Genomic DNA, 22665 nt, shown 5'->3' with positions numbered 1-22665 from the left:
CTGTGCGCCTAACCAGGTTTGGTCCCTTCGCTCGTTTTGTCTTTGGCGGGATTCACCAGTGAAGACTGCCTCTGGCTTCAGCTGGTCTGGCATGGCAGGAAGTGAGGGAGGTGCCCGAAACTCTGCTTAATCCCCTTGGTTACAGGAATGCACCCAAAAGGTGAATGGCTGGCTGTCCTTGTAGGACAGCCACCCTGCCGTGTGAGTGACAGCTAGGCTGCAAATGAATGGGAGAAACCTGCATAAAAGGCAAGGTCTTTTGCTTAGAAGGCAGAGTCGACCACTGGACTAAGAAATCCGAAGAACTTCTTGGACGAGACGCTTGCTGCAACTCTTGGATCGTTGGTTTGCCCGGTGAAGCCCTGCTGCAGTGCGGAAGCTCCAAATTCTCCTCGATTAGGGAAGCCCTGTGAAGGGCTACTTATCCCCTTGGGTTGGTGGGACCAATTGACCCCAAGACCAACTCCTCTGAACATCCTCTCGGTGCTGGCTGTACTTCCACTGCTGCTGCAGAAACCAATTGCCAGGGGAGAGGGACATCAGAATCGAGTGTGTAGTCTTGAAGTCGGACCCGAGCTCCAGGAAGATCCTCCGGACTCCCATGAAGCAAGACTGATCAAGCCTGAGCCACCTCAACAGAGTGCTGGACCCCAGATGCAAGTAGAGTCCATAAAGTATCTGAGAAACGCGGTGGTGCCATTCGCGAGAAGCTGAAACCGCAAACTGCTGCTGGTCTGAAGTTTGGCCATTGCTGCCGCAGACCTTCAAGTGCAGGAGTCCCCAGATGTCCTCCCTCTTGTCCCTACAACTAAGGCCCAGGAACAACAGGATCTGCAATACTACAACAGGAACAGAAGCCAGTTGGAACCCATTTCTTCAGACCCAAGGTACTGTAAACTAAGGGGTTTGTCGTGTAGCCTTGCTAGCTCTCAGCTGAGACTTGTCTTGGTTGCCTTTTGCAGAGTTGCTTGCAGCTTTGCCCCTCAGAAGCCTCCCAGCTTGTGGCCCAACGGTGATTTATTTTTTTACAAAGACTTCTAAAACATTGTGCAAGACGTTTTACTTACCTACAAGAAGTGCTTTAGCTCACCTAGACATTTGCTCAATTAACATTGTCTGTCCTGGCTTCCTGAAAAAACTCTAACCTCTGACTTTGTGTTTTAACTATCACTCAACAAAAGTCACACATTGTATAACTTGTGTAGCTGGGAAAGTGTTCATTTACTTTGCATTGGCGGTTTCAAAATTACCTACTTCAGAAGATGTGTTAACCATTGTTTAATTCCCCCGTCTTTTCCTTTTGACATGAACCTCAGTATTGCTCTAAATGTGCCAGTGATCTATCAATGTCCACAGTGTCCTAGTTATTTAAGTCACCTCAGGGTGTATGAAAGTATCTGTGTGCCATCACAAATGGGTATATACTGATTTAAAGAAACAGTGCATTTTGAAGTATATTTCTGTGGTACATATATTTGCTCCATTCAAAAGAAGGCTTATTCAACTGACTAATAATTGTTTTATCAAGAAACCTTGAGTGTAAGTGTTTATTTGGATACTTTTCAATGTGAATCTCCATTATAACCCTCTTGAGATAAGCCTGGCTGCTCAGTCACTACCAACTTGTGTAGTGCATGCTTATACCAACGGTTGGGTTAAATATTGCCAAGACGCAAGGCTGGTGCAGTCTCCCACTGGGTACTGCATACAATCTTGCCTAACACTGGTAGCAGGCGGCATGGATCTATTGTAGAGTTGTTACATTTAATATTTGCTTTGCTTTTGTTCAACTCAAACCTTCACAAGGCTAAGCTCCATCAGAACATCAATTTTAAAATGCCAAATATGGATAAATTCTGTCAGGAAGCCCTGATGATTTTAACAGTAGATCAACTGAAAGAAATGTGTAAAGTCAGGAATCTCCCTGTTAAAGGAAAGAAAATTGAATCAATTACAAGATTGTTGAATCACTAAAGTTTGGGTAGTAGGCCTGTCACACCTACAAACCAAGGAACTGTTGAAATTGATAATGGGGATGATAGCTCAGAGTCTAACTAATGTCTTAGAAGAGTCAGAGGACGGAGAGGAGTCCCAGGATAGGAGCCCCTCTTTGCATCAGCAGGCTCTTCTGCCTCAAACTATGTCCACTGGGACCCCACAAGGTCCATCACCGAGTCCAGAATATGGGTTTCTTGAGAAAATTAGACTTGAATTGGAATTCAAAAAGGTTACAAGCTCAAGGTGAAGCCCACATCAAGACATCAAGCTCAGGTAATTGAAATGCAACATTCTCTTGCAATGCAATAATTGTCTCTTGAAACAGCCAGAGTCCTCTAGGTCTTCCAGTCCCAAGGGGCCTCACCTGCCTAAAGAAGCAGTGAGAATGTATGATGTGAAACTTGATATTTTGGATTGGTTGGGTGCCCGAGTACAATTGTGGGATTCAGGGTCTCGCAGCTGATTCCTTGGCTTTTGTCTAGGCTCACCAGGTTGCAACTGATGCTGTAAGGGAGGTGGGTGAACTTGAAAGACAGTAGTATGAGAATGTGAAGCTGGCTTGGATAGCCAGAATTGGGAAAACTCCTTCCTAGTACCTTAAGAGGTTTAGGACCCTCAAAAAGAAATGGTACCCCTTGGTCTACCTGGATGTGTGAATGTTTGAAAAACTTAGTGTCAGGGAGAATTCTCAGAAATGTGCTGATTTTAGGACTTAATTTTTAACCTGGAGAGAGGGAGACCCTTTTTTCACCACTCTCTCATGTATTTTTAAATGGGATTTGAACCCTGTTTCTTTTGGTTATGGAGTCTGACAAGCTCCAGAGGCATCATCTTTTACACCTTCAGTGCAGTGGCACAAGGAAGTCGTTCTGATTTCCCCAAAGGTTTAAATACCTTCTCTTGGATAAACTACTGTTTCCAAAAGCAGTAAAGTGAAACTGACTTTACTTGCATTGTAACTTTCTAGACCAAGCACACACCATCTTACAGTAGGGTGCTGGAGGGGGTTACATAGTATCCCCTTTACTAGTTTCTCATGTAACAATTTTATATGTTACCCTTTCCTCGATGAATGACTGGTGGCAGTAGTTTACTTTTTACTACTGTGGTGTGCTTTTATCGCAGGCTGCGTTCGCAGCTGCAGTAAAGCACCCAAGGGTGCCATTTTTGTCAGAATGGCCTGGTCTTTTTCCCCATTTCTTTGTGGAAAGGTCCTGCTTGAGATTTACTCTGCGCGCCAAACCAGCTTTGGTCACATTGTTTGCTTTGCCTTTGGCGGGATTCACGAGTGAAGCCAGCCTCTGGCTCCAGGGTGTCTGGGGTGGGAGGGAAGTGAGGGAGGTGCCCGAAACTCTGCTTAGTCTTCTAGGAGACCCAAATGCACTCTGTAGTGATTGGCCGGCTGACTGGCCGGCTGACTGTCCGGCAAGGACAGCCAGCCTGCTGGGTGACTGACAGCTAGGCTTAAACCAATGGGAGAGAACTGAATAAAAGGAGAGGCGTTTGGCTTGGAAGGCAGAGTCGACCACTGGACGAAGGAACCGAAGAACAACTTGAAGAGGACGCCTGCTGCAACACATGGACTGTTGGTTTGCCCAGTGAAGCCCTGCTGCTGTACTGAAACTCCAAATTCGCATTAACAGAGAAGCCCCTGCAAGGACGACTTCTGCCCTTGAGTTGGTCGGACCAATCCACTCAAAAGTAAGCCACCTGGACATCCTTCTCTGAGCTGGTTGAAATTCCACAGAGTTGCGGCTGGAAACCGAAAAGTTGGCCAAGAGCTCCAGGAAGATACTATGGACTGCCAGGAAGCAGGACTTGCCGATCCTGAGCCCCAACAGAGTGCGGGACCCCAGAAGCAAGGAAATTCCATCTCAACAGCCAGGAACCGCAGTGTTGCCATTTGCGGTAGTCGCGAGGAGCTGAAACACTGAAGTGCTGGTTGTGATCAGTGACCGTCCCATTTCAGTGCAGGAGTCCCCAGAAGTCCTCCCTCTTGTCCCCATGAGTGTGGCTCAGGAACAGTGAGATCTGCAGAGTGCACAGGAACAGAAGTCAACTGCTGCACTTTTTCTTCAATACAAAGGTACTGCAAAGTCTGAGAGAACTTACCTCTTACGGTAGAGTTGCTTGCATCTTCTAGTACTCACAAGTCTAATCAGCTTGTGGCCCTACATTTGATTTTTCCTTTCTTCAAAGACTACTAAAAACACTGTGCAAAGACTTTTCTACTTACCTACCAGAAGTGCCTCACCCTATATAAGACATTTGCCCATTGAATTTGGCTTAGCCTATTCTACTGAATGACTCTTTAGGGGATCCAAAAGTATTTGCCTGCTTAAGAATATTTGTGGCCTAAGAACCTTTTCCTTTTACCAACTTCTAAGTATTATAAATGCAAACAGTATGATATTAATGTCCCCAGCACCCCAGCTATTAAAGTCACCTGAGGGTGTAGGTTGTGTGTGGGCCGTCCCAAAGAACAAATTACTTACCAACTGGTAACGTTCTTCTGACTGGATGTTCCTCCAACGTATTTCAAATTTTTGACATGTAATGTTCACAGCTGTGCACTTCGGCAACTTTTTCGGGAGAGGTCATCCTGCGTCGATGTCAGGTCGATGTCCCTCAAAGGCCTCCTTCATGGGCGACGTCACTGAATGTTATAAATAGGACGCATGCCACCCGTAGCCTCAGTTTATGTTTTCCCCACAGAACGTGTGGCACCAATCCAATGCCTGCTTGACTGCACATAGCCTTGCGGAAACGTAAGCTGCAATAGCATAGGTAATTCTCCAGAGGGGCAGGCTGGGAGGGTGATGCGGAATACGTTGGAGGAACATCCAGTCAAAAGAACGTTACCAGTTGCCAGGTAATTTGTTCTTCGAATGGATTGTGTCCTCCAACGTATGCCACATCTTTTAGACTCCCAAAGCAGTACCAGAAAATGGAGGAAGGAAAAGAATTTAGAGTACCCAGATGGCAGAATAAAGAACCGCCTTACCAAAGGCCATATCCTGACCATGGATCGTATCCAGGGAGTAATGTTTAACAAAGGTGTGGCTAGAAGCCCATGTGGCTGCATCAAATATTCCCAATAGGAACTCCCTATTGGAGGGCTGTGGAAGTAAGCACGCCCCTAGTGGAATGAGCTCGCAACTCTTCAGGAGGGTCCTTACCCGCCAATCGGTAACACTTGGTAATAGTGAGGATAATCCACCTAGACAGGGTCTGTTTGTTAACAGCCTGGCCCAATCGGTGTCCAGCATGTCCCACAAAGTCGATTGTCCACTCTGACCCTGGACATAGAAATATAAAAGCTCAGAGCTCTCCTAGGATCCAACCTATGGAGTCGCTCCTCTTACTTACCAGGATGAGGAGGATAGAAAGAAGGACGATCCACTTTCGGGCTCAAATGTAATTCAGATACTACCTTAGGTAGAAGGGAAGGACGTACCCTTAGTACAACCATGTCCTTGTGGAACACAGTAAAGGGCGGCTTAGAGGAAAGTGCCTGCAAATCACTCACTCTGCGATCGCAAGTAACCACAACCAAGAACACTGTCTTGAAGGACAATCTCAAAGGACAAGAGTGCAAAGGTTCAAACTAGCACCCATTAGAAATTTCAAAACCAAATTCAGATCCCAAACCGGCACCTGGAAAGGAGATGGCAGGAACACATTAGTCAGTCCTTTAAGCAATCAAAAGGAATTTTTAAGTAAGAGCATTCTTCAGACGAGCGATTAAATATAGACAGCGCTGCCAGGCAACCTTTAATGGTAGCTACTTGAAGGCCCCTGTGGGCCAAAGAAACTAAGACAAAACCATAGGAATGGAACACTGAAAAGGATCAACATTGTGTCCTCTGCACCAGTCGCAAAACTTACAGCAACCCTACAGGGAGTTTGTTGCTGGCCTCCTCGCCGAAAGCAAAACCTTCGTCACATCATCCGGGAGGTCACAATCCTTACATCTCAACCTTCCAGATACCAAGCGTGAAGGTTGAGAGTTCTGACCTCTGGATAGAAAACCTAACCCCCCCGCCCCCCCAATTCCCCTGTCTCTCGAGAGCAGATCCTCTCGGTAGGGAAGGTGGCGTGGAGGGCAGATGGACATTTCTAGAAGGTCCTGGTACCACGCTCACCTGGCCCAATCGGGAGCTTTGAAGATCATGTGGGAACAGAACCTCCATAACACTTGAGGAATGACTGGGACTGGAGGAAACTTGTACAGCAGTGGGAATGACAAATCCACTACGAATGAGTCTTCTAAGGCTCCTCTTGGAGGAAATTCCTTTGAGCAGAATCTCTTGCACTTCCGGTTGGCACTGGTGGCGAAGAGATCCACTTGTGGGGTTCCCCAAAGGGCGAAGATCCCCATAAGTACTTCCTGAGCCAACTCCCACTCATGAGAGATTGTGCTCTGCCTGCTCAGAGCGTCCATTGCCGCATTTTCGTCTCCGACCAGATGAACTGCAGAGATCGAAATTCCCTACTGGATGGCCCAGAAACAGAGCTGCATTGCCTCTCTGCACAAAGGGAGTGCACCTACCGTAACCCCCAAATTTTTTGTTGAGGTAATGCATGGCCACTGAGTGGTCAGTCATGATCAGGACACTCTTCCCCCGGACAAACATCAGAAAAGCCTTCAAGGCCAGCCTGATATCCAGATTGATGTGGAGTTTGGACTCCGACGAGACCAACAACCGTTGGCGGTCAAGTGGTCAGCATGTGCACCCCATCCGATGAGGGAAGCATCCGTCACTACAGTCACCTCCGGCCACGGTTGGCAAAACAGCTCCCCCTTCATTAGGTTCCCTTTGTTGGCCCACCACAGAAGATCCTGGGAGACCGAGATTGGGATCAGACATCTTGCCCGAGAACTGCGATCACTGCACCTTGAGGACCCATTGCAGGGATCTCATCCTCAGCCTGGCCTCTGGCACCAGAAAAATGGGGGATACCATGAGGCCGAGCAACCTTAAGAATTCGAAAGCAAGGAGACTCTGGGCATGTTCAAACTTGTCAACCATCTGCACAATGGGAGGAGCTCTCCCCTTGGGAGGCGAGCACTTCCAAGGACGTCCAACACAGCCCCGATGTACTGGAGCTGTTGAGGTGTCAGATGAGACTTCTTGAAATTGAGGGAGAAGCCCAGCCTGTGGCGGTAGCGGCAGGTGAGACAGAGGTGATCCAATGCATGCTCGGGAGAATGCGCACAGATCAGCCAGTCCAGGAAGAGGTAGATGTGAATCCCCTTCCCCTCCTGTGATATGCTGCCACTACCACCATTAGTTTGGTAAAGACCCTCGGGCGGAGGTCAATCCGAAGGGCAGGACCCGAAACTGATAGTGTGAGTCGCCAGCCACAAGCCTCAGGTTTGTTCATGTGCGGATTCATCCCAAGCACAGAAAGTAAGCATCCTGTAGGTCCAGAGACACCAACCAATCCTGAAGTTGAAGGGCCTGGAGGACTCGAGAAAGAGTGACCATCTTGAACTTGTCCTTCCTGAGAAGTTCGTTCAACCAACTTAAGTCCAGGATGGGTCTCAATCCCCCTTCTTTCTTTGGAATCAAAAAATAAGGGTAATACCATCCCTTGTTCCTACAGGCACCAGTTCTATAGCGCCTTTCTCTAGCAAGGTCAACATTTCCTGCACAAGGAGCAGATCCAGAAGCTTCAAAGAGATTACCCGGTGGTTTGTTGTGATGCCGCTTTATGAAGGGAAGACAGTAGCCGTGGGCGATAGTCTCCAGAACCCACACATCCGAAGTAATGGCTCGCCACTCTTCGAGATGCTGAGTCATCCCCCAACCGGCGAACCATGGGACATGGCCCCATGACTGTTTTGGAGCAGCTGCGGCAGCGTCTGAAGACAACGAGGCAGCTGCCTGAGCAGCTTTGGCACCTCTATTTCCCTGACCACCACAGGTAACATTTTGCAAAGGAGGAGTAGTAACGAAAAAAGAACCTCCCCCTCCACTGCTGTGACCTAGGACGAAAAGGCGGAGGTTGACGCATAGCAGCGCTTCAAGATTTCACCGCAGCTTTGGAGGTCTGCACCCTGTCAAGGCTCTAGTCAGCCTTGCTGCCAAACAAATGTGCACCATCAAAGGGCATGTTGAAAAGACGGGCTTGTACATACAGGGCAAAACCAGACTTCCGCAACCACGCAAATCTGCGTATAACGGTGCTCGCAGCCATGGACCGGCTAACACTGTCGGCCGTGTCCAAACCTGACTGAAGGGATTCACACATGCCATCTTGTACAAGAGCAAGGTACCCATCCCTTTCTACCCCCTCGGGAATATGCTCAGACGCTAGAGAAATAGTTTGAAGAGTGTGTGTAAATCTTGCTAAGGCCTAACTGGAGGTGGCTGATTTTAACGCCATATTCCCCGCAGAAAATACCTTGCAAGCCCAACCGTCGAAGCGTTTGTCGTCCCTATCAGAAGGGAGGGTAGGGTAGGGTACGCCGCCTGCCTCGAGGTGGTCATAGCCGCCTGAACCAACAAAACTCTCAGGAGTGTGGTTAGTGGATAAGTAGCTGGGGTCGCTAACGGAAGGGCGGTACTTCTGTGTCAACGATTTGTTAACAGCAGGAAGAGATTTTCTTGACTCCCAAGCAGCCGTCACCCTTTTCTGGAATGTCAGCTGAAAAGGTAACACCGGGTCCGAGGACTGACCTGGATCTAAAATGTCTGTTAGATCATCTTGCACAAAAGATTCAGGAGGACTGGACCAGCCCAGATACTCTGTGACGCTAGCCACGAGCCTCTTGTAGGAACACTCTGCATGAGCCCCAGGCTCAGGCCTGCCAAATTCCACTTCCGGAAAGGTGTCCAAACCACTGGTATCATGAAGAGTTTGACTCAACTCTTCCACTTAACTGTCTCCAGAAAAGACAGGAGCCACATCAGGCTCAACAGAGTCCATATCAAAGTCTGACCTTGCCTCCTCATCCAATATCCAGAGGGAGGTAAAAGCCCTGCCTCAGGACAGAAGAGGGTGTGGAGTCCACCACAGGCCTCACAGACTTAGAAGTAGCCTTCCTTGGCATATCCACAGTATCAGGGATCTCATACGGTAGGTGTTGAGGGCGCCGAACGCTTCAGTGTCTAGTGCGCCGCCGGTTTTGGCGCTGAGGGCTGTAACGAAGGCAAAGCTTTGACGTCGGTATCTGACGGACACAGCGCCGATGCAGACTTTGAGCCTTTACCAGGTTTCTGCGGTGTATAAGAAGGGAGTGAAGAGACATTCTATAAAATGTTAGAAAGTATGAGATGTCCTGCACTCTCCTACTGCAAAAGGCCAAAACAGCAGGTCTTTGAGATGTAGTGAAGGACGATGTAATGCTACCCGTGTTCGCGGTTGGGAAAAATCATGGTAGTTGTAAAACCACTGCCACCAGCCATTTCGATAGGAAAGGGTAGCATATGACTGCTACATGAGTATCTAGATACAGGGGATACTAGGTAACCCCCTCCAGCACTCTATTGTAAGATAGGGTGTGCTGGGTCTAGGAATTTGAAAAGACTAGTAAAGTCAATTTCACTTTACATTCTCTGGGAAACTGCAGTTTATCCCAGAGAAGGTAAGAAGGTATTTAAGCCTTGGGACAGCCTGAAAGGCTTCCCTGTGCTGTGCCACTGCACTGAGTGTGCTGTGTGACACACATGAACAGATTATGCCTATGGAGTGGTCTAAAACTCCATAATCAAAGAACACTAGAGTAAAAAACACATCAAAATACATGTGTGAAAAAAGGCTGTCTTTCCAGGCAAAAAATATCAAGTGCTCAAAATCCAGCAAAGTTGCTGGGGGGTCTCTACGGTGAAGGGAATTAGCACATTTTTGAGAATTCTCCCCAACACCTTGATTGGGTTTTGGCTAAACGCTCAGTTCCCTGTTCACTATAACTAGGGCAGCCTCCTCATATCTGTTCACCAGGCCAGATTCTAGAAATCCATCTCAACAGTAAGCCTTTTACCCAGGAAAGCTCCAGCTTCAATGGGAAAAGTGCTGATCTTTCTGTATGGGGGCGGGGGCTGTCTGGACAAAGTGCACATTAATATCACAGTATGTCTGTGGCTGGGCAGATGCGGAGGCCTGAGTAGATAGTTCCTGCCAAGTTTGAATGGTGGCCTAGAGGGGCACTCCTGCAGCCATACCCCAAATCATTGTTGGAGCCAAGACCCATACGAATGAGAGCATCCGAGCTGAAGACTCAGAATTGGTGCTTGGAAGACCACCAGCAGCACTTTCATTTGCCCGGTTCAGCCCTTTCTCTATGAAGATCTCCTGAATGCCTTCATCAGTGCTTTGCCACTGGACCAGTGGGAAGAACCAGTCTCAAACCTCTGTTCGAAAATACAGACACTGGAAGAGCTCAGAACAGACCCTGAACCATCCTGCGGGTTAGTCAGATACCCCACCGGCCACCTTCGCTGCAACAGACTGTCCTGAGTTAAGCCTTGGGACATCACAGATCCTCAGCGCATGGAACAAGAAGCAATCCCTTTAAGCTGGAGGGTCCACCATGAAAAGGGGCCTTTCAGGACCAGCTTTATTACTGACCTTTGGAATGCTTACAGAAATTATGTTGGCTCATGCCAACACTTGATCAAGTTCTGAAAAGGCTTTTTAAGGATAGCACCTTTCTTGTAAGGGTTTGTATGGAGTTTGTTAACTCCATTATTCTCAATGAACAAGTTACTCTTACCTGGTAACGTTCTTTCGATGGGATGGTCTGATGATGTATTCCACATCTTTGACAGCAATCACCACAGCTGTGCTACTTCGGAAAATTTTCGGCGCCTGCGTCCTACGTCGATGACATCGATATGCTGTCCCCGAGGACCTCCTCCGACGGCCAACGTCACCCGATGTGATAAGTAGGATGCACGACGCCCGTAGCCTCAGATGTAGTTTTTTACCCCAGAACGTGTGACACCAGTCTTCTATATAAGTCGTCGGACCATCCCATCGAAAGAACGTTACCAGGTAAGAGTAACTTGTTCTTCGAGGGGATTGGGTCCTCCGACGTATTCCATATCTTTGACAGACTCCCAAAGCAGTACCAAAGCAAGGAGGTGGGAAAAGAATTTAGAACACAAATTTAGCATGCCCAATCAAATTGCGGTATAAAAGGACTGCCTTGCCAAAGGCCAGATCCTGTCCTCGGATGGAATCGAGGGAGTAGTGACGTACAAAAGTATGTACAGAAGCCCAGGTGGCTGCATCACAGATGTTATGAATAGGAAAACCCCTCTGTAGGGCAGTAGATGCAGCCATACCCCCTGGTAGAATGGGCCCGCAAGCCAGCCAGTGGGTCCTTACCTGCCAAGTGGTAACACTCGGAGATAGCCAAAATAATCCAATGAGACAAAGTCTGTTTCGTCACAGCTTGTCCCAAATGCTTTCCAGCGTAAAAAATGAAGAGTTGATCGTCCACTCTGACCCGGGACATGCGTGAAATATAAAAACTCAACGCTCTCCTAGGATCAAGCCTATGGAGCCTCTCCTCTTCCTTACCAGGATGCGGAGGAGGATAGAATGCCAGAAGAACAACTTTCTAGCCCAAATGAAATTCCGAAATCACCTTCGGAAGAACGAACTCGAAGGACAACCCTGTCCTTATGAAACACAGTGAAGGGTGGCTTAACTGAAAGTACCTGTAACTCACTCACTCTGCGAGCGGAAGTAACCGCAACCAAAAACACAGTTTTAAGAGTTAACAGTCTCAAAGGCCAAGAATGCAAAGGCTCAAATGGAGCACCCATAAGAAACTTAAGAACAAGGTTCAAATCCCAACCGGGCACCATAAAAGGTGACTGAGAGAAAACACATTAGTGAGCCCTTTCAAAAACTGAGAAATTAAAGGAATCTTAAAATAGGAACATTCTTCAGGCGAGCGCTTAAATATGGACAGCGCCGCCAGGTAACCTTTAATGGTACCCACTTGCAAGCCCCTGTGGGCCAAAGAAAGCAAAAAAGACACATGGGAATGTCACATTCAAAAGGATCCACATTCTTAACTCTGCACCAGTCACAGAATTTACGCCAACGGTACAGAGACTTTGTTGCCGGCCGTCTGGCCGAGAGCAACACCTCCAACACGTCTTCAGGGAGGTCCCAAATCCTTATAACTCAACCTTTCAGAAGCCAAGCGTGAAGGTTGAGGGATCTGACCTCTGGATGGAGAACCTGACCCCATCCCGTGAGAGCAGATCGTCTCGGTAGGGAAGACGACGTGGAGGGCAGATGGACAAGTCGAGAAGGTCCGGGTACCACGTCGTCCGGGCCCACGCCGGAGCAATGAGGATCATCCGGGAACCAAACCTCCGTAACCGCTGCAGTACTTATGGGATGACGGGGACTGGAGGAAACGCGTACAGCAGTGGGAATGACCACTCCACCACAAACGCGTCTCCTAAGGCTCCTTTTGGAGGAAATTCCCAGGAGCAGAACCATGCGCACTTCCGGTTGACACTGGAGGCGAAAAGATCCACTTCAGGGGTCCCCCAAAGGACGAACATCTCCAGGAGAATCTCCTGAGCCAGCTCCCACTCGTGAGCGATCGTGCTCTGCCTGATCAGAGCGCCCACCGTGTCGTTGTCGTCTCCGGCCAGATGAACAGCAGAGATCGGAACTTCCTACTGGATGGCACAGAACTCAAGCTTGATTGCCTCCCTGCACAGAGGAAGTGACCCCTGCGCCCCCCCTTTTTGTTGAGGTAGTGCATGGCCACAATGTTGTCCGTCAGGATCAGGACACTCTTTCCTCGCACAGCCGGCAGAAAAGCCTTCAGGGCTAGCCCGACGGCCCTCAGCTCCAACAGATTGATATGGAGTCTGGACTCCGACGGAGACCAACGACTGCTGACTGTCAACTCGTTGGCATGAGCTCCCCATCCCATGAGGGATACGATTGTCACCTCCGGCCAGGAAAGCCAAAACTGAGCCCCCTTCATCAGATTGCCTTCGACGGCCCACCACAGAAGGTCCTGGGCGACCGAGGGCAGCACCTAAACAGGGTCCGACATCCTGCCGGAAGATTGCGACCACTGCATCTTGAGTGCCCACTGCAAAGATCTCATCCGTAGACGAGCCTCTGGCACCAGAAGAATGCAGGATGCCATGAGGCCGACCAACCTCAAGAACACTAACGCCGGGAGCGTCTGGGCAAGTTGAAACTTGTGCACCATCTGCTGAATGTGAAGAGCCTTCACCTGGGGAGGAAAACACAGCCCCAGGGATGTGTCGAGCACTGCTCCGATGTACTGGAGTCGCTGTGTTGGCGTCAAATGGGACTTCTTCAAATTGACAGCTTGTGAAGGGAGTGGCAGGTGACGGACAGATGATCCAGGACTTGCTCGAGAGAGCTCCCCCTGATCAACCAATCGTCCATCTATGGGTAGACGTGAATCCCCCCTTTCCTGAGATGCACTGCCACCACCGCCATGAGTTGGTGAAAACCCTTGGGGCGGAGGTCAATCCGAACAGTAGGAACTGAAAGTGCGAGTCGTCAACCGCGAACCTCAGGTACTGCTTGGGATGGATCGGCACATGGAAGTAAGCATCTTTGAGGTCGAGAGACACCAATCACGTCCTGAAGTTGAAGGGCCTGGAGGACTTGAGAGAGAGTAACCATCTTGAACTTGTCCTTCCGGAGGAGTTTGTTCAAACCGCGCAAGCCCATGATGGGTCTCAATCCCCCGTCTTTCTTCAAAATCAAAAAATAAAGGGAATACCATCCCTTGTTCCTCTCCGCTACAGGCAACAGTTCTATGGCGCCTTTCTCCAGCAGGGATTGAATTTCCTGCGCAAGGAGCGGATTCTTCAAAGAGAGGTTCCCAGGTGGATTGTCGCGAGGCCTCTGCCGAAAAGGAAGACAGCAGCCGTGGGTTATGATCTCCAGAACCCACACATCTGATGTAATGGCACGCCACTCTAAAACATGCTGCGCCAGCCTTCCCCCAACCGGTGAACCATGGGACATGGCCTCATGACTGAGTGGTAGCGGCTGCGGCGTTGCCTGAGGGCAAAGAGGCAACTGCCCGAGCGGCTTTGGCACCTCGAGTACCCCGTTTTCCACCTCTGGTACTCCTACGGTGGCCTCTGACTGACAGCTCATCTCGCTTTACTGAAGGATGAGTAATAACGAAAGGAACCTCCCCTCCATTGTTGTCCCCTAGGACGAAAAGGCGGAGGTTGTCGAACTGCAGCGCCCAACGACTTTGCTGCAGCTTTGGCGGTCTGCAACCTCTCAAGGCTCTTGTCAGCCTTGCTGCCAAAAAGATGTTCACCGTCAAGGGGCATGTTGAGCCGGGACTGCACATCGGGAGCAAACCCCGACTTCCACAACCACGCAAACTGCGTATTCCGGTGCTCGCCGCCATGGACCAGCTGACACAATCTGCCATGTCCAAACCCGACTGAACGGCCTCACACACGGCATCCTTGCCACCCTGGACCATAGAAAGGAAACCATCCCGTTCGTCCCCTTTGGGAATATGTTCAGCCGCTAATGCAACACAGTTCCACAGTGTGTGTGTTAAACGAGACAGGGCACATACGGAGTTGGCCGCCTGAACCGCCATACGCCCTGAAGAAAACACTTTCTTCGCCCAGCCATCAAAATGTTTGTCGTCCCTACCCAGAGGGATGGTAGGATACGACGCCTGCTTTGCCGGGGCCGTAGCCGCCTGCACCATCAAACTCTCCAGAGTTGGGTGCCTGGACAAGTAGCAGGGGTCGCTACTGGCTGGACGGTATTTTCGCGACAAAGACTTGCCCACTGCCGGGAGACTCTCCAGAGCAGTCCAAGCCGCCGCCACCCTTCTCTGCAGAGCCATATGAAACGGCAGTACCGGGTCAGTGGGGGGACCAAGATCGAGGATGTCCGAAAGATTATCCTGAACAAACTCCCCTGGGGGAGCTGACCATCCCAAGTACTCTGTGACCCGAGACATAAGGCGCCGGTACGAACAATCGGCATGAGTGCCAGGCTGAGGCCTACAAAACTCCACCTCCGGAGAGGTGTCCAGTCCACTGGCATCACGCAGTACCTGCCTCAGGTCTTCAAATTGGCTATGGCCTGAGAGAATCTCATCTGACACCGTATCCGGAACCAAGCCCTCATCAGAGCCCTCATCAACCTCTGAAATGTACTCCAGGCGGTGAGAGGAAGGCACCTGGGGACCAAAGCTATGCCTGACCTTAGCCAGAGCCTTTCTAGGGGCTTGCCCCGTGCCACGGGGCCCCTCCGACACAACCGCCATGAAAGGCGTCGAGGGCGCCGAACGAATCGGCGTCAAGTGAATCGGCCTTGACGTCAGCCGCAACGCCGCCATCATCATCGACGGCGTCGACACAGGCCTCGAAGCCAGAGCTCCAAGCGTGTCCTTCGACGACCTAGGCACCGACAGGGTTGACGACCCCTCGGAGGCAGAGCCTCAAGAGAGGCCATCGATGACCTCGGCGCCACAGGACGCGGGTTTGAAGACGAGGTAGACATCGTCACGAACAGGCTTTTCAACAAAACCCAACAGGTTCAAAGAACGGAGAAGATTACAACAGAAACTCCAAAGAGCCGAGGCGTACCGAGATTCACGAAGCGAACACGTTCGCGGAAAAAACGGAACTGAGGCTACGGGCATCGTGCGTCCTACTCATCACATCGGGTCACATCGGGTGACGTCGGCTGTCGGAGGAGGTCCTCTGGGATGGCGCATCGACATAGGACGCAGACACAGAACATTTTCAGAAGCAGCACAGCTGTGGTGATTACTGTCAAAGATATGGAATACGTCGGAGGACCCAATCCCCTCAAAGTATTGTTTGCTTACCTGGTTTTATGCTTTTATTCACCTGCCTTGCTACACTTCCAGTATCTTGAAACCAATCTCTAACTGCATTTGAAAGTCAAGTGTTGGTGCTCTTATAGCACACCAAGGGAAATGTGTAAATAATAGAAGTTAATCTTTTAATGTATTACTAACCTGTGTTTTTAATTGATAATTTTTTTATACATTCTGCCTAACTTGTATTAATAAGCCTGCTCTGTGTGCGGTTAACTGAACCCTTCACCAGCCTATCTGGAGTGTGGATGCTGCTCATCCACACTCTCAGACAGTGTTTGGCTAGACATTAGTGTTAGTCCCCGCTCATCAGTTTAGGGTGGCCTCTCAATCTGTCCACAGGGAATAATCTCAAATTCCATTTGAACACAAAATCAAAAAAATGTATTAAATCTATTAGTCAAGTCAATACAGAGCTGGCAGTTGGCAACATTTGTGTCGCTAGTGTATTTCTCCCCCCCCCCCCCCCCCCCAACAGTTCATGATGGTGGCAACTGGTGTATTGAGCAAATTACATTAATCTTTTACATTTTTTATCACAATCCCATGTTTAGCATTTCCTGACAAAACCATTAAACTATTTTGAAAATCACGTTTCGAAAACATTTGTTATGTGCCGAGAGTCTAAATGTACTCTCCTACAGAATTCTGCCCAATTTCACACAGATGGGGGAACAGTCATGTGAAATGCCAATACACAGTATATGGGATGCCTGGAATGTCTGGCTGTTTGATTGGCTGGCTACCAAAATATGTCAGGACTCCTGATGTGAGACTTGGGAGTATTCCTTAGGCAAGCCACTGCCTATGTGAAATAACTAGGTGAAAGCTTGGTCAGTCAGATTTTCAGGAGTGCAGGAGGTTGCCTACCTGCTATAGGGTTTTAGCAATTCTGAGAGGGCTGCTCCACATATAGGAGCAGATCATTCACCAGCTGGACCCGTTGTCCAGGGCTAAACTCAAGATTCAAATTTGTGGATGCTGGGTATAACCTCTTGAGCTGTTTTAGTCCTTCCACTGCCCCTCTCCCCTTAATGGGACTCTGCAAAATGTACGTTTTTTCTGGGTCTGGGTTCCAAATTTTCTTAAAAACTGCAGTACACTTTTTCAATCATGTGCTCTAGGAACCTAAAAGTACCTATTTTAGCCAGCGAATGTGTGGGACACTTTAATAAAGCACATTTTTTAAATGTATGCTAATGGGTATTTTCTTTCATCAAATGTGTAGACTAACTGAAATGACCTGCCAGACCTCCTCCCTCCTGAAATAAGAAAGGCTGGTCTGCCATTACCTTAGAACCTACCTCTTAACTTTTGGTTGGATTTGTTACTCTGCCATTAGGTTAGATGGTTGGACATCGCTCACTAGAAGGTTGTGTACAAATCTCCCTAGCATGGCCTTCTGCATGGCTGTCCAGACAAATGCCCAGGTCACCGTTGAGTATAAGAGGACCTATGCATTTCTGAAACTAAAATATGTAAGAGCACATACCATGCACTTTTTTCATTTGTGTTGGATATTAAGATTCTGTAGCTGTGTCTACTCTGAATGCTGTTGGTCCAGACAGAGGAATCCGGTGATGTTGTCTAAGGTGAAGCAAGGCAGTGAGGCATAAGAGAACACTTGTTTGCCCAGGACCATCCGGATTAGGTAATTACAGGATCAGCAGGGATCCAGTGACACACTATACGGAGTGAATATCACCTCTGCAAATGTTTGTATTGAAACTGTCCTTTCAATGAGTTTTACATTGAAGGGTCATTCAAATGCTTGGATAGATACACATCGTTAAACACAACCACACTGCACAGCTGAAAATGAAAGAAAAAAGGATTTACCATTAACAATTCACGTTCTGCTGTCCTCTTCAAAGCACGATAACGTTTTTCATCAGCAGAAGACAGCTCTCCAGTTTCATCTTTTAATTGTTGCAATTTCTGAAGCTCAGGCATGCTAAAAATAAAAATTCAAGAATTTCTTTCTACAATATTTTTGGGTCAAATTTAACAATCCACAATAGTACATAATGTGCTTCCAATACCAATTAATCTAACCCAGAGGCCAACCTAATGATTTGCTGGTAGTACTATTGCGACAGTCATGTTATGTAGAAGTAGCAGTGTTGTTACAAAGAACCCAACCAAAAGACTCCTAGAAGAAAAGGCCTACAGTGCAACACTGAAATAAACTTTATATCAAAATATAACGTACTACTACAACCTCTTTTGCAGAAGATATTAGGATGTACAAGCTAGGTGTTCTTGTAACATTAACTGATCAGGTGGAATCCTACAAATGGCAAAAGCCATAACACTCGTGTTACTAGAGATGGACACTTACCTATCCATGTTTCGAATTTGATTGTGCAATGCCAAGAATGAAACTGGAGAATCTATTGCCTCACGACTCTTTGCACAAAGACGAACCACCTTCAGTCCGGTCTGATGGATCTTCTCAGTCAGCTGATCCACAGCTATATTACTTGGTGCGCAGACTAGCACAGGCCTTGAATATTGCAAATGAACACTTATAAATATTTACATTTATCACTTTGAAGCAAATTACAGCAATATAAACCAAACCATTTCCAAAATAAGAGGAGCGAGTGTAAGAAGTTGCCCGAAGAGGCACTGGGTATAAGGTTGCTGAGGTGGAAGGGGGAGTGAAAATAGGGTGTGTAGAGCCACTGTTAAGGCAGGTTTTCTACCATCTGTTCAGGATGCTACAAACACCAACAGTTAGGGGGAAGGCTAGCACTCGGCAAGAAAGGAAATCCAAACCTCTGTGTAGGTAGCATGGTTAGAGAGACCAAGCTTAAAGGTAGTGGAGGGGGATAAGAGTAGGTTAAGACAGTACAATTAGTCCACACACAACCCTAGAAAATATACTATCCCCAATTACTAAAAAAATACTTTCAAAATGTAACACAAAATAAGTTACTTACCTGCGGTAACGCTCTTTTGACTGGACGTCCTCCCATGCATTCCTCATCTTTGACATTAAAGTCTGCTTGCAGCTTTGCTTTGGAAAGATTTTATCATAGGGCCATGTGTCGTCGAGTCTTGGTACTCTATGCCTCCGTATCACCCCTTGTGACGCTGGTATATAAAGCATGTGGGCTGACAGTTACCTCAGTTCTTCGTTTTTTCCGTCCTTTAACTTGCATGCTGTGTCATAGGAGGAGACAATCTTGACATTGCGAAAAAGGAAGGTGTAAGGCAGACAATTCTAAGCAGGCAAGAGAGGATGGATGGGTGATGAGGAATACGTGGGAGGATGTTCGGAAGAATTCTCAGAAATGTGCCAATTCCCTCCACTTTAGAGACGTTGAGACGTCTCTCTTCCCGGGCCTTGAGGCGCACGAGAAAGACATGCGAGACGCCCTACTGGCCTTAATAGACGCTAAAGGGTGGCTTCTTTTCTCAGACTCCTCCAGAGGGGCACTCTGAGGAGCGTGCCTCTGGAAAACTTCAAGCATTATCAAACAGAAGTTTTCTAATTCTACCATAGTCTAGTTTTTTCTTGGAAAAACCTTTGGGAGAAGTAAACGACGAGGACCTGCGATGTCGTTTTTTACACTTATGTGAAGAGGACGAGTGTCGTGAACTAGACCTCAAACGTCTACAGTGTTTAGGAAGCTTTCTAATGGGAGAAACATCTCGATTCAGAAGATTATTTTCTTTTAGATGGGGTAACAGTCGGGGATTTTGGAGAGGGCTAACCTACATAGAGTTTCCCCTTCCTTTCGAGTTTTACCCTTCCTGTTGGATGGACACAGTCGTCGACTTTGCGGCCCGACCTAAAGTACCACAGAACGACACGGCGAGGGTCTGAGATAGACATTTTCGCTCCATAGTCTAAGCACCGCTTGAAGCCTGTCTTCAAGGACATTATTTGAAGAATATTCACTTGTAGACAAACTTAATCGAATTTTCGCAGGAGCGAGTAGCTCAGAAGCACGCAGCAATGCAGAAAAAAATGAACTGAGGTAACGGTCAGCTTGGGTGCTTCATATACCAGTCGATTTAATGAGGGAAGCTACAGAGGCCATCGAGGACCAACACTCAACGCCGAACGACGCTCGAACCCATGACAAAAAAAAAATCTGACGCAAGCTGCAAGCAGACTTAAAATTCAAAGAAAGAATACATGGGAGGACATCGGAATCTTCTATTGTCGTGCCCTGAATTGTCCTCAAAAAGAATGACCCACATGGGACACCTCTTCAAAAACAGAGGGTGCAGGGAAGATGATCGCTGGTGGAACATTCTGATGTCGGGCGACAGCAAAACAGTAATCGCGGTCGGACAGTTCTTTCAGAATATAAACTTGGTGAGAGAAGAAACAATCTGAAAACAAATTAAGAAAGCCACTCACACCGAGAAAAACGAAAGGATCAAATGAAGGAATATATTCTACAATTTTTTAAAAAACTGGAAAACAGTTTAGCCCAAAAAAAAACCTGTAGAATTTAGTGAAAGTATGTGCGGACGACCATGTGGCAGCCACACATGTCTTTAATTGGAACTCCTCTTTGAAGAGCTGAAGAGGCTGCAATACCCCTGGTTGAATGAGTCCTGAGGTGTTGAGGGGGCTCTTTTCCTGCCAATGTATAGCACTCTATAGCACTCTATAATAATATTGGGATGGTCTGTTTTGTAATAGGTAAACCTAACTTGTGCCCTGCATACCACACAAACAATTGGTCTGCTTCCCTAATCCTTGCAAGTCTCCTAATGTAAAAACTCCAGGCACGCCTTGGATCCAGCCTGTGCAATCTCTCTTCCTCCTTCCCTGGATGGGGAGGAAGATAAAACTAGGGTAAGGTTATTTTTGTGTAATGTGGAATTCTGAGATTACCTTTGGGAGAAAATACAGCTTCACTTTGAGAACTACCTTATCTTTGTGAAAGATTGTATGTGGAGGTTTGCAAGACAGCGCTTGTAATTCGCTCACGCTTCTGGCAGACGTTAAAGCCACTAGAAGAACAAGTTACTTTCTTACCTGGTAACGTTCTTTCGATGGAATGGTCTGACGACGTATTCCATATCTATGACATGTAATCAGCACAGCTGTGGTGATTACATGTCATAGATATGGAATACGTCGGAGGACCCAATCCCCTCGAAACACTGTTTTAAGAGTGAGAAACCTCAATGAACAGGAATGAAGGGGTTCCAATGGAGTATCCATTAGAAATTTCAAGACTAGGTTTAGGTCCCACAGTGGAACTTGAAAAGGAGTTGGGGGAAAAACAGTTAACCCTTTCAGAAATTGAAGCACTATGGGCAATTTGAAGTATGAAGGCTCCTCCACAGTAGGCTTGAAGATTGACAGCGCTGTGAGGTAACCCTTGATTGTGCCAACTTGAAGACCAGAATTTGCCAAATATAGCAACAAAAATATAACACCATTGGTGTACTACATGAAAAGGGTTCAATATTCTTTTCTCTACACTAGCTGCAAAATTTGTTCCAACGGCAGCGGTATAAAGATTTGGTTGCTGGCCTTCCGGCTGAAAGCCTCCATTACGTCATCCGGGAGGTCCCAAATCCTTATAGCTCAACCTTTCAGAAACCAGGCGTGAAGGTTGAGGGTCCTGATATCCGGATGGAGAACCAGACCTCCCTTCTGAGAGAGAAGATCCCGCCTTTGCGGAAGATGAATCGGAGGACAGAAGACATGTCTAGAAGATCCGGGTACCACGTTCTCCTCACCCAATCCAGGGCCATTAAGATCATGGGTTTCCGGAATCTCCTCAACCTCCTGATCATTTGAGGAATGACGGGGACTGGAGGAAACACGTACAGAAGTGGAAACTCCAAGTCCACCACAAACGCGCCCCCTAGAGCTCTCAGGGGAAATTCCCTTGAGCAATACTGATCGCACTACCGGTTGATACTGGTGGCCAACATATCGACTTGAGGTGTTCCCCAAAGGGGGAAGATCTCTTGAAGGGCTTCCTGAGCTAGTTCCCACTCGTGGGAGACTGTTCTGCCTGCTCAGAGCGTCTGCCGTTGAGTTCTTCTCTCCGGCTAGGTGAACTGCCGATAGAGAGATGCCTCCTTGATTTGCCCAGAACCAGAGTTGCATCGCCTCTCTGCACAGTCGCAGTGACCCTACGTCGTCTCTTTTGTTGAGCTAATGCATGGCCACTGTGTTGTCCATTACCAGGACATTCTTTCCCTGTACTCATGGTAGGAAAGCCTTCAGGGCTAGTCCGATCGCTCTCAGCTCTAATAGGTTGATGTGTAGCATAGACTCCGATGGAGACCAACGACCGCTGATGGTCAATGCGTTGGCATGGGCTCCCCACCCGGTGGGTGAAGCGTCTGACTACTGTTATCTTCGGCGATGGTTGCCAAAACTGTTCTCATTTCAAGATGTTCTCCCGGCAGGCCCGCCACTGAAGGTCTCGAGCCACTCTGTCCGGGATTAATAGGAGATCCGACATCTTTCCTGAGTATTGTGACCACTGAGTCCTTAGTGCCCACTGGAGAGCTCATTCTCAGGCGAGCCTCTGGCACTAGAAAAATGTAGGATGCCATGAGGCCAAGCAACCTCAAAAAGTCGAAGGCTGGTATAGAGTGGGCATTTTGAAACTTGATGACCATCTGTAGAATATCTTGAGCCCTCACCTGTGGTGGCAAGGCTTTTCCCAGGGATGTGTCCAGGACTGCTCCAATGAACTGGAGTCTCTGTGATGGCATCATCTGTTACTTCTTTAAGTTGAGGGCGAAGCCCAGCTTGTGGAGGAAGTGGTAAACATAATCTAGATGATCTGAGCTTGTTCCGGGGACAATGC

General features: G+C 48.0%; 1 protein-coding gene across 3 annotated transcripts in view; it reads right to left on the bottom strand.

Moving 5' to 3' along the window:
• The window catches only part of UPF1 (UPF1 RNA helicase and ATPase), a 1138135-nt gene that overhangs the window by 688980 nt on the left and 426490 nt on the right, over positions 1–22665 (bottom strand). For all 3 annotated transcript variants that reach the window (XM_069649320.1, XM_069649322.1, XM_069649321.1), the window contains exons 12-13: positions 18201–18365; positions 17699–17813 (exon numbers count right to left, since the gene is read on the bottom strand). In XM_069649320.1, the coding sequence (XP_069505421.1) occupies positions 17699–17813; positions 18201–18365 (280 nt within the window). The remainder of the gene's footprint in view (positions 1–17698; positions 17814–18200; positions 18366–22665) is intronic.

Source organism: Ambystoma mexicanum, chromosome 1p (assembly GCF_040938575.1).
Source record: "Ambystoma mexicanum isolate Mex_15411 chromosome 1p, UKY_AmexF1_1, whole genome shotgun sequence".
Taxonomy (NCBI): Eukaryota; Metazoa; Chordata; class Amphibia; order Caudata; family Ambystomatidae; genus Ambystoma; species Ambystoma mexicanum.
The sequence above is the reverse complement of the archived record's forward strand: the minus strand, read 5'-3'. Positions and strand labels throughout refer to the sequence as shown.